General features: G+C 38.3%; 1 protein-coding gene across 1 annotated transcript; it reads right to left on the bottom strand.

Moving 5' to 3' along the window:
* Window positions 1–5,739: 5,739 nt before the first annotated feature.
* Window positions 5,740–10,295, bottom strand: desi1a (desumoylating isopeptidase 1a). The gene is given in 9 exon segments (XM_051941327.1): window positions 5,740–6,908; window positions 8,060–8,119; window positions 8,122–8,178; window positions 8,181–8,197; window positions 8,431–8,509; window positions 8,512–8,539; window positions 9,174–9,243; window positions 9,745–9,766; window positions 10,088–10,295. Coding segments are annotated over 9 exon segments (621 nt in total). The 5' UTR covers window positions 10,179–10,295; the 3' UTR covers window positions 5,740–6,711.
* Window positions 10,296–12,246: the final 1,951 nt, after the last annotated feature.

Genomic DNA, 12,246 nt, shown 5'->3' on the forward strand with positions numbered 1-12,246 from the left:
ACTTTGACTTGGCCATTCTAACACCTGGATACGTTTATTTGTGAACCATTCTATTGTAGATTTGGCTTTATGTTTGGATCATTGTCCTGTTGGAAGATAAATCTCCATCCCAGTCTCAGGTCTTTTGCAGACTCCAACAGGTTTTCTTCCAGAATGGTCCTATATTTGGCTCCATTCATCTTCCCATCAATTTTAACCATCTTCCCTGTCCCTGCTGAAGAAAAGCAGGCCCAAACCATGAGGGTGATGAGCTGTGTTGCTTTTATGCCAAACATATCGTTTTGCATTGTGGCCAAAAAGTTCGATTTTGGTTTCATCTGACCAGAGCACCTTCTTTCACATGTTTGGTGTGTCTCCCAGGTGGCTTGTGGCAAACGTCAAACGAGACTTTTTATGGATATCTTTGAGAAATGGCTTTCTTCTTGCCACTCTTCCATAAAGGCCAGATTTGTGCAGTGTACGACTAATTGTTGTCCTATGGACAGACTCTCCCACCTCAGCTGTAGATCTCTGCAGTTCATCCAGAGTGATCATGGGCCTCTTGGCTGCATCTCTGATCAGTCTTCTCCTTGTTCGAGGTGAAGGTTTAGAGGGATGCCGGGTCTTGGTAGATTTGCAGTGGTCTGATACTCCTTCCATTTCAATATGATTGCTTGCACAGTGCTCCTTGAGATGTTTAAAGCTTGGGAAATCTTTTGTATCCAAATCCGGTTTTAAACTTCTCCACAACAGTATCTCGAACCTGCCTGGTGTGTTCCTTGGTCTTCATGATGCTCTCTGCACTTTAAACAGAACCCTGAGACTATCACAGAGGCAGGTGCATTTATACGGAGACTTGATTACACACAGGTGGATTCTATTTATCATCATCAGTTATTTAAGACAACATTGGATCATTCAGAGATCCTTACTGAACTTCTGGAGTGAGTTTGCTGCACTGAAAGTAAGGGGCCGAATAATATTGCACACCCCACTTTTCAGTTTTTTATTTGTTAAAAAAGTATAAAATATCCAATAAATTTCATTCCACTTCATGATTGTGTCCCAATTGTTGTTGATTCTTGACAAAAATTTAAAATTTTATATCTTTATGTTTGAAGCCTGAAATGTGGCAAAAGGTTGAAAAGTTCAAGGGGCCGAATACTTTCACAAGGCACTGTATGTATGTATATATATATATATATATATATATATATATATATATATATATATATGTCAGGGTAGAGACTGCGGTTTTGTTAGAATTGGAGTTTCTACCAGTAGAGATTGCGATTGGAATCTCTACCGGTAGAGATTGCGATGGAGTCTCTACCGGTAGAGATTGCGATTGTAATCTCTACCAGTAGAGATGGAACTTTAAATCTGACCCCTGCCCTGACCCCTGACCCTAACCTTAACTGACCCTGACCTTTTAATCTAACCCCTGCCCTGACCCTGACCCTAATCTTAAAAGTCTAACCTTAGCCCTGACAAATCTCTACTGGTAGGATTGAGGTTTCTACTGGTAGAGACTCCAGTCGCCAGTCTCTACTGGTAGAAACTCCAATTCTACCAAATCGCAGTCTCTACCATGATATATATGTATATAATTACAAATGACTTTACTCAGTATGTTCCTCTTCTGATAAATTTTTTGTGTATTGTTATAGTTGTTGTATTGTGTCTGAAGCTTGCAGATCATGTCACTATTTCTATGCTGTGATGTAGCCTACTCTAAATCCTGACTGAATATCTTGAAACATGCATTCTGTTTTTTGTGTGTATCACATATTAAACTTAAAACAAAATTTAACATAAGAACAAAGTAATCTCATAAACCTAAAAACAGCAAAGTAAAGTAATTGCACCCTCAATTTAATAACAGTTATGTCATTTTTAGACAACTGAAACCAAACACTTCCAGTAACTGTCTGAAGTGTAATTTTCTCCCACTCTTCTTTGACCCCCACTGGAAGGTTTTGCAAATGAACTGCTCTTTTCAGGTGCTGCCATTGATTCAGCTCCTTAACCAGGGTCCTCAAAACTTTCACTTTCTACCTTTTGAGCCATTCAGAGGTGGACTTAGCTTGGGATCATTACCTTGCTTGCATAACACCAGTTGTGCCTAAGCTGTAACCTATTCAGTGATTTCCCAAATTCTCCCAATTTCTAAAGGGGAACAGAATTTATATTTCCTAAATTATGGTAAGTTTCTCTGGCCTTGAAGAAACAAACCATCCACACAACACTACACTGCCACCTCCATTTTTGTGGAATTCTGTTTTTGGTTTTCACCACATGTAACTGAATCCATCTTTCACACAGTTCAACCTTTAGCCCATCAGTCCATAGAACATTTTCCCTAAAGGTTTAAAAGTCACGGCAAGCCACAACTATCTTCTGGGTTAGAAATGTTTTTACTTCATGGAAGTCCCATGGATGCCAGTTTTTTCTAGTGTCTTTGGCCATTGGAGACATGACACCTAGCCTAGCCACGCTAGACCCATGTTTCTGAGGCACAAGGGTCTAGGAAGCTCGACAGGGAGGGAGACGGGCTAAAAGGTTGTCTATCAAATCCCTCTGCAGCAATTGGGGAGATATACAACCAATCAACGCAACGAATAGGCTGATGTAGCTCCGAGAGCACCGGCGGATTGTGGCTAAGTCCCATTAGCTTCCCAACCAGCGGAGCCGCGGAGCCAACTAAGTCCAAATACGTCTTTCTTCTCAATGAAACACTTCAGTGCGTCCTTTGTTTATCTTTCAGGTTGAATTTTAGCTTCAATCTTTAAGGGCTGTGGCCAAAGCCGAGTCCAAAGATAACTGTTTTATTGTGCGCTGGTTGTTTCTGTCAGAATCGTCACGCCTCTGTCGTCACTTCGTTACGCCCGCTTCTGACTCTACACTTCATGGTGATTCGTCCGGCCAGTTTTTAGGAGAATCCAGCCTCGAGCCTTATGGAGGGTAACTAGACCTACCCTTGGCAGAGAATTAAATTCGTTGCCCGTGGGTTGTCTAGCGCGGCTAGGCTAATGAACACCTAGAGTGAGATGGCAAATGCCTGCAATTCTTTAGATGTTTCTTTAAATCTTTAATTTTCACTGTGCTTGTTTGAGAAGTTTTGGATTGTTGACTGTTTCTGGGGAGGCTCACTGTTCTGACCTTTGTTCAGTATGTCTAACAGTTTAATGCTGTAGCATTTCATGCACAGCATTGCCCTCTGCTGGTAATGCAACAAAAGCCAGTACACGTCATCTTATTAATATATTCATAGATGCATATAAATGTACTGCTAAGAGGAAACTAATCTCACAGATTTACACAGCCTTACAACAGGAAAAGGGTCTTTCCACCATGTACGTAAAGTCAAGGTGTAAAAAGAAGCCAATATAGAATTAACTGAGGATGCCTGGTTAAACGTCTGTAAGACACAATGCACCACTTCCAGCTCAGGGTTATGGAGAGAATTCACATGGAAGAACAATGTAATTTTTATAACCCACAATCAAACAATCCCAAAGTGACAAGCCTGAACATGGTCAATGTTAGAGGTTTTGTGGAAACACAACTGCCGGCCACTTTCACATATTTTGGGAATGCCCGAGCATTTCAAAGTACTGGACAGATGTAATCACAGAGATTAGATCAATAATGCACCTACACTAGATTTTAACTTTGATGTAATTTACCTTGGAAATTTGCCTTCTTCACTGAAAAAGCGTGATAGATATTTACTGCAAATACTACTAGGTGGGGGCAAAAAAGCATTAACAAAAAATGGTTGAGTAAAGATATCCCAAAAGTAACAGAATGGATAGAAATAATTCTGAATACATACATTATGGAACAACTGACTTTTGCTCTGAGACATGCAACTCAAAAAGGTGAAAGGTATTGGGAAAAATGAAAATCTTATCTGAATATCACGTTATCACAGTTGTTATTGTCATTGACAATTTTGAACTGCATGAGAATACATGGCTATATGTTTGGAATGAGCCAACACCAAATGAACTTTAACTTATAAATAGATGGATAGACTTAAAAGAAAGACCTGGAGGATCAATGTTTTGCACTGACATATCATGGACACTTGGATCCTTGGCTTGGCTTTTATGGTATAACACTGTGAAGGCTAATATTTTGTTCTATATGTTGTTCTGTTTGTTTGTTTGTCATGAAAAATAATAAAAAAACAAAGTTTAAAAAAAAAGTCTAATGCGAACCCGAACCCTTCAAAAACCAGGCCATAGACACCCAAATTTGCAGTCAATGGCTTTATGTATCAGTAGAATTACAAGAAATGATTGCACAAATAATACACATAAATGCATCTACCACGGTTACATTTCTTAAATTGGGAAAAAATATCCATAAATATCTGTTGCAATTTTCACATTACAAGTAGCAGTCAGCAAAAACATACATTTGAGCAACAAAGGGTGACTTGTGCAGTAATACATTTCAGCGGTCAGGTAAGCATGTCAGTTAGTTGGTTAGCAAAAGGTAAAATTACTGAATCCAAGATTGCTTCAAGAGGCTTTGAAGCCTCTTGAAGGGGATTGGTCTCAATTTGTTCTCCTCTAAAAGTAGCCAAATACTTCCAAAGTTCAGGTTAACCTTGAAAACAAAGATTTGAAAAGCTTGCAGATCCGAGTTTGTTTAGGGTTTGATTAAAAGCAGGAGAAAACCATGAAAGTTAATGCTGGTTCAGTCACATTGTTTAGATGAGTTTTTCTGTGCTTCTATCGTCAGTTGCAGTGTTTAAGCAGGGAAAGGCTTGTGAGGTTCACTGTGGTTTGTGAGTATGTCTTCATCAAATAAATCCTAAAACATATTATCTACAGTATTATAATAATATTAGACAGCTATGAGTTCTTACTGATGACAGAGTGCAGTGTATAATGCACCGAGATTATAAGCCGTGTTTCTTGCTGGATCCAGCAGTTGTTAAATCTGCAATATTTTACATTTTATACATGGTGTACGTCACATTTTGTATGAATACTGTAGAAAGCTCCATCATACTCCTTTCCCCTAGTTTGTGTATTAGAGGTTTACAAATAAAGGTGTCAGATTCTTAGTGCAGGCTGCATGGGAAGTTACCATATGTGCTATATGATAACCATGCCAAATCCCACCAGTGTGACTGTAGCTTAGCAGAGGGAAATGAAGGCACAGAGGGGTATTGTATTTCAAACACACTCTGGTAGCTCTTAAAGGACTCAAAGCCTTGTTGTTATTGGGTTAAAAGTACAGGATGTGGCCCCACATATGGTCACCTTTATCTTAAAGTAAATCTGTGGTGTGGTATTAGTTAGATTATTCACTATGGGATCTGGAACTATCATGCAGTCTTAAAAATATATCTAATATATAAAATGTTTCATATGATCAGCGTATCTCCCTCTTGGGAGCCTGGTAAACATGGTGAAATGAGGCACCTGTGGGCAATCTTCTTCATATACACAAGGACTGTGGTGTAGTTCACTTGTCAATTAAAGTAGAGTAAGTTTAAAGGGGCACCCAGATAGCTCACTTGGTTGAGCAGGCGACCATGAACAGGGGCCTGGGTTTGATTTCTGCTCATGGCCCATTACTGCATGTCTTACCTCCACTCTTCTCCTACTTTTCTGCCACCTCTACCTATCTAATAAAGCCAAAAGGCCAAAAAAAAATTTATAAAAGAGTAGATTTAAACCAGAAGCACAATCTGTTAAACAGCCTCATCAGAAATAAAAAATGCCAGTGTTCTTGTTGTTTCATAAAATTGTGTAGGAGGTTATGTGGTGATAACTGTGTGTCCTATGTTTGATTCTGCCCTGCTTGATTTGTCATCATTTATTAACGAATGACAGCCTAAGTTTGCTTGCATATACAGAGAATTTACAGTGAACTGATCACAGTCCTGCTATAGAGTACACACATTAGAACAAGTTCTGTTTCGCATCCAATCTTAAAAGCCTCTGTGCCAGTTAGGCATCAATCACCTGCATATATATCGCATCATGCACTCTGTGACAAATGGAATTACAATAGAAGTAGGCGATCATAAATAGAAATGAGTTTAACACAAACAGTAGAGACAAAGATTATAGGTGCAGAAAATGTTGGTGGAAAATGAACTAAAAGCTACAAAATAACAAAAAATATATAAAAGGTGCAAAATGGAAAAAATTAATGACATTAAAAGACCCTCCATGAATCAGCCAGGCTCTTCTGGTTTATCTTCAATCTGAATCCAATACTAACATGTCAACGTGTACACTCAATTAAATCCACTGTAGTCAGCAGCAGATGATTCTCAGAAAACAGACAGCCAAATATGATGAATTTACAGATATGCATACAAGTGAGTGTGAAAGTAGACTAATTTAATTACTAAAGAGCAAAATGCGGAAAAAATAATTTTCAACTTAAAAACAGAGAAGTATGTTGTACTCTAGTACAGAAATACTCAGTTAGCTTGATGCACTAATGTGTAAGAGGTATTTAACGTTGTAGGTTGGCTTTATTACAGCTGTCAGATATGCTGTATTTTATACTATCAGGTTGTTTAGAATGTAAGTAACTTTAAATAATGTGCAGGTTTTTCAAATCTCTTCTTGCATAATACCTGATTAAATGCATGTTACTTTCATAAAAGTTAAATAACCTCGTCTTTAATTGATGTCAAGTGACTAATTTGAGTTGGGCAGTGATTTCCTGCCACAAGTCATAAGCCATTCATTTCTAGTAAGTGTTTAATATACAGAAAGATAAAAAGAAAATAAGTTTGAGATTTGTCACCGACTGACTACAATGGAAGTGACCTTGAGAACACTCTGCTGCTCTCAGATTAGATGTTCTACCACCGTTGATGACGTTACCTCCCGGAGGGGCAATGTGAATAGAGTCCAGAATGGGTCGCAGTATCTGGCCGAATTGGCCTAGAGATGGAGAGAAGAGAATCTTACATTATCTGGCTGTATGATTTATCCGGTATTGTTAATTTCTGGAACAGAATCCCAGTACAACAAATTTATTTAATAATGCACTACTTTGGCTCTGACACAGTTGCTTCTCTCTCAACAGCCTATCAACACTAAAGCAGAAATGATGAAAGTTCTTTTCAATTAATCAGAAATAAAGGCATGTCAATAAATTTCCTTGTAATCATATTTCCAAAATCGGTTATCAGTATCCTTGATAACTAATAACTAATAATAATCGGTAACAGTAAAAATAAACATGACAGTCGACCCAATTCTGATCCAAATCATACTACAACGATCACTTTTAGGCTTATCATAGTTTAATCTATTTGTTTGTTACTACATATTGACAGGCCTTTTGTTTCGAACACAGTTAAAGTGCTTTGATTAAAAGTCTTTATATTTAACAGATATATTTGCATGACCTCCTGAAAAGCACACCAAGAAAACCACCACATTTAAGTAACATTTACCATACTCTGAACCTGCTTCCATGCACTTGGGCCACATTCATAGAAAATAACTACCTGTGTAGAAAATTTCTGAAGGTTTTTGAAATATGATCAGTGCCTATCAGCTACAATGTAAACTCTAAGCCTGATCACTGTTGTAGCAGCAGACAGTTGCCTGTCCTCTCTAAGTCAACAGTGAGATTGTGGTTAAACTTGTGCCTCTGCTATGACTGGCCATGTGAAGGTTAAAAAGGGGACAAAATGAGTCTTCAATAATGGGTCTAGTGCACAGTAAAACAAAACTCTTCTGAGGGTTATATCACGTGCACTATTTTAAGCTCCAAGTTTGCAACTTGTGCGTCCTTACTGAAGACTGTATGATAGGATTGAGCAAGACACATGACTATATTATAATGAACCCTATGGACACCTTATGAGCTATATGTAAATATAACTACTGCTATGCAATTGATCTTACTTGAGGGTAGACAGGTGCAATGACAAATTTAGCTTTTCAAGTTCAACTTTCAAAGGACTTGCTGCTGAGAAAGTGTCTAGATTTTAAAAGGACACAGGCCTGGTTGTGGTGCATAGTGGTGAGCAGGGACATATTAATACCAATGACTTGACTGAACTCGTGGTTGGCCGACAGACCGAGTTTCATTACTCACGTGGAGAGGACTTCAGCTGGAAGGTCGGTGATGTATGAGGGATGGGCCTGCCTGTCAGGAACTGAGCTACCTCGTTGGTGAAAGTGTTGCAGTTGTGCTCAACAGACGATACCTGTCACCTCTGAACCAAAAGAAAAACAGGCAAAGTGTCAGGATTCCCTCCTTTTAAGGTTCTACAACATGTCATGTTAACATGTGTTTTGCTTTGGACATGAGACATTAGTACATAAAAAATTCTGCATGAGTGAGAGAGGAAAGTGGTGTAAAAAAGACCGACAATTGTACAATTACATTTAGCAGTTTTTATCCAAGCGACATACATCTCAGATACAACACAAGCAAGGATCTAGTCACCTGTATGTGCTTTCTCCCAGAGAAGAGAGGTAATCCATGAAGATCTCCTCCGACACTTCAGTCTCACCCAGCTCCACACTGTGTCTGGAGGCCCCAGCATAGTCCCACCCTGACAAACACACAAAGAACGTCTCACAAACCAGAAACATTACATCAAACCTACAGAAAATGGTCTCATTGGTCTGAAACAGTGTCTTAGTTTCGTTACTTGCCCAGAATTCAAAAATGGGTGGACTGAAATAATCAAAACAATAAACCATAAACGCATCATTAATTGCCAGGGAGGTGACGTGTTTTTCATTACCAGGGAGATGGAGCACTGTAAACACTCAGTAAAGCACCAAAATGGCATTAATCTACAACTGGAATTAGTTTCCACAAACGCATTGATTATTTTTGTCTGGATTGTTGAGAGAAAGCTGTTTTATCAAATTACGTAGCCATTATAAAAAACAGTAGGATTCCGAATTACACTTATTTAAAGACTATTAACCAACAGATTGGGCCAGAAAGCATTGATAGTCAGACTAAAAATTAGGATTTTCATTTTAACAGAATTCTACACTGTGACAGAAATAAAACCAAGTGGTTTTAGGGCATTCATCACTCTTACTTTATGGTTTGCAGGCTGTTTCACTAGTCTAAAGGTTTTATGTGTGCAGCGGTTTGAGGTAGACAATCTACATTTTCCATTGTGAGCTTGTTTTGATGATACTTTTTAGTCCCTCTAACTAGATTCTTACCGGTGAACAGCTGGAGATCCCCTCCCCTCCAAAGAAGAACTCATCACCATATGCCACTATAGCCGTGTGCCTGGGAAATAAACAAAAAACACAAAAATGTTGCAGGATAAATCTATGTAGGAACAACTCAGTGTGAACAGCATTATGTAAAAATTACAACTTGGAGCAACTTGTTTATACCAAATAACAAAGCATTTAATTACATCAAATAGCTTAATTAATACAGATTGATGCATTTTGGCAACATTTGGGCATCACTTGACTACATATTAAATGTTTGATTAATATGAAAAGTAACATAAGGTGTTTTAAGTGTTGCAAATATATTGTGGCCTCCTTACTATCTCTCTGTAATTATATTTAACTTCCTGATTTCACATACTTCAATAAAATCAAAGAAACGACCACAAAAACAACAATAAGGACAGCACCAGACACAGCAACAGGAGCTGTTTTAACGGTCCCCTGTGCTTTAATGCTTTTGAACAGAAATGAGTCACTAGATTACATCTGATGAATCCCCATGTTACATGACAAAAGATATTTTTATGACTCAGAAGCTCAGACTCACCATATACCATCCAGTTGCTTCCCTGCAACAAAAAGAGAAAACACAGTAAGAAAAGGAGGAAGCAGATTAAGCACCTCTGGAAGCAGCTGTTATAAACAAAAGAGGCAGTTTGACGTACAACAGCGACCCACATTAACCGGTTCTTGAACATAAATCACGTATTTTTTGCATTTATTAGCAGAACAAATGAGTAAAAAGAACTTGAATTTCATAACTAAACCAAAAATCATTAATCTGGTAATAATAAGCACCAGTGAAGGCGTCTCCAGCCGGTGTTTATTATCAACACTTATTCGTCTACAAGGCCGGGCAGTATCTCGGATTTTACCGGCGGTATACTTACCTAGCATGATGGGGCTGAGGCTCCGAGCCATCCCCCTCGACAGGTCGTAAATGTAAAGCTGTATATTATATCGCGTCGCATTTTTATCCATACTTAAAATCAGCAAAGTAGCTTGTTTTTCCCTAACTGTTAGCTCACTAAAGCTACGGAGCTCTGACAGCACACAGGCAACTGGGGTCTTCTACACGTTCAGAATGACGTCATTACGTTTAAATACGTGAAACGTTTGAGTTGCTTTCAAAATATAATACATGAATGAGGAATTCCATCAACGTGTTGAAGGATTTCTTGAGAAATTGTTTTATTTTGAAGGAGTCGTTGTGTCTTCGGATGTGTTGGAATGACTTGACAGTATTCTATGATTACGTCTTACTGTAGATTTTAATCCGCATGTAAATGATTAAATGGCGTGTCACGGGCAAATAAATATCTCGTCAGTGTATTAGTTAACACAGAGCCACAAGCCCCAAGACTTTGCAGTCATGAAGTCACTTTATTTCAACAAATTTTATAGACATGCCTTTGTATTTACAGTATTTCATACAGCTTTACATGAAATAAGGAACTGTCATTAATTTACATAATATTGATGGTACTGAGAATAGAGTCATGGAAATAAACTAGTCAAGGACATGGATAATATTGATTATAACCTAAAAATCATATGTGATCAATAAAAAGTTGAATAGAAAAGAAATAATTAGCAACTAGAAAGCGTCAAGTGACTACAACCACAATAGTAGTAATTTAATATAAATATAAAGAAAAGTATACTAAGATACAAAATACATCATAAAATGTAAAATGTACTATGAATACATAGTATTATTAATTGGTTACTCTAAATTGCCCGTAGGTGTGAATGTGAGTGTGATTGTTCGTCTATGTATGTAGCCCTGCGACAGACTGGTGACCTGTCCAGGGTGTCCCCTGCCTTCACCTGAATCAGCTGAGATAGGCTCCAGCACCCCCCGCGACCCTAGTGAGGATAAAGCGGTGTATAGAGAATGGATGGATGGACTATGAATACAACACGTACTAAATTGAAAAATGCACCATAAAGTGTCAAAACCCAACAATAAAATAAAATATAGTGACAAAACAAACAATATAGTGTTCTAATTTTGTTCAGATTTGTAAAAACTGGAAGAGAGAAATTTAAAAATTTAAACATTTAATTTTTTTTTTATTTTACATTTAAAAAAGCTCCATATTTAAACTGAATATTGTAGATACTGGCAGCATAGACTTCAATGCTCCCATATGGTGAAAAATCTATTTTATTGTGTTTGGTGCGTATTTAAAATTTCATTTCAAGCTACAGACACTGAACTGGGTCATTTCGAACAGGAATACAATCTGGAGTTATACTGTTGTGGTGAAATTAACCACCTTTGAATTATTTTGAGCAGAAATAATTAAAGATTTATTCTGGGGTACATGTGAGACTTTCCTTAAAAACTTGTTAACAGGTGCACAATATGGGACTTTTGAATTGTGTCATACCATTACTCCGACTCACGAGAAAATCTGTGAAAAGTGGGACACATACTTTTATAGACATGCAACAAGCGCCGACGACCACTGGAGGGCGCTGAACACAACACCAGAGATTAATCTGTCCCGTCTGAGCATGTTACATCATCAAAAGTGGAAGTGAGCGCACATTGCAAAAGAAATCACCGTCCGAGCAGAGCGCAGATCACGCACGGACATCCACGCTACATCTTTCATGTACAGTATATGCATATATTACATATGCACGATACAGTGCGGACATCCGCGTTTACGATACAGTGCGGATGTCCATGCTGTATCGTGCATATACTATATATGTACAATGCAGCGCGGATGTCCGTCTGTGTTCAGTGTTCCACTCGGACGGTGATTTCTGTTGCACTGCGCGCTCACTTCCGGTTCTGATGACGTATCATGCTCAGACGATTAATCGATTCATCGTTAGTTGCAGCCCTACTCTTCAGACAACCACAGCTGGATGTTCATGTTCCCTGGAGCTCTCAGTCCATCAGACTAGATATTCCCAATGATCCAGACCAAGACTGGAAGGAAAAGACACTAACAGTGAGGAAAAGATCTATAAGGTTCTTTCATTTCAACTGCTGGAACATTAAATTTTAGAGTGAACACAGCAGTATATG

This window comes from Acanthochromis polyacanthus, chromosome 21 (genome assembly GCF_021347895.1).
Source record: "Acanthochromis polyacanthus isolate Apoly-LR-REF ecotype Palm Island chromosome 21, KAUST_Apoly_ChrSc, whole genome shotgun sequence".
In the NCBI taxonomy this organism is placed as follows: domain Eukaryota; kingdom Metazoa; phylum Chordata; class Actinopteri; family Pomacentridae; genus Acanthochromis; species Acanthochromis polyacanthus.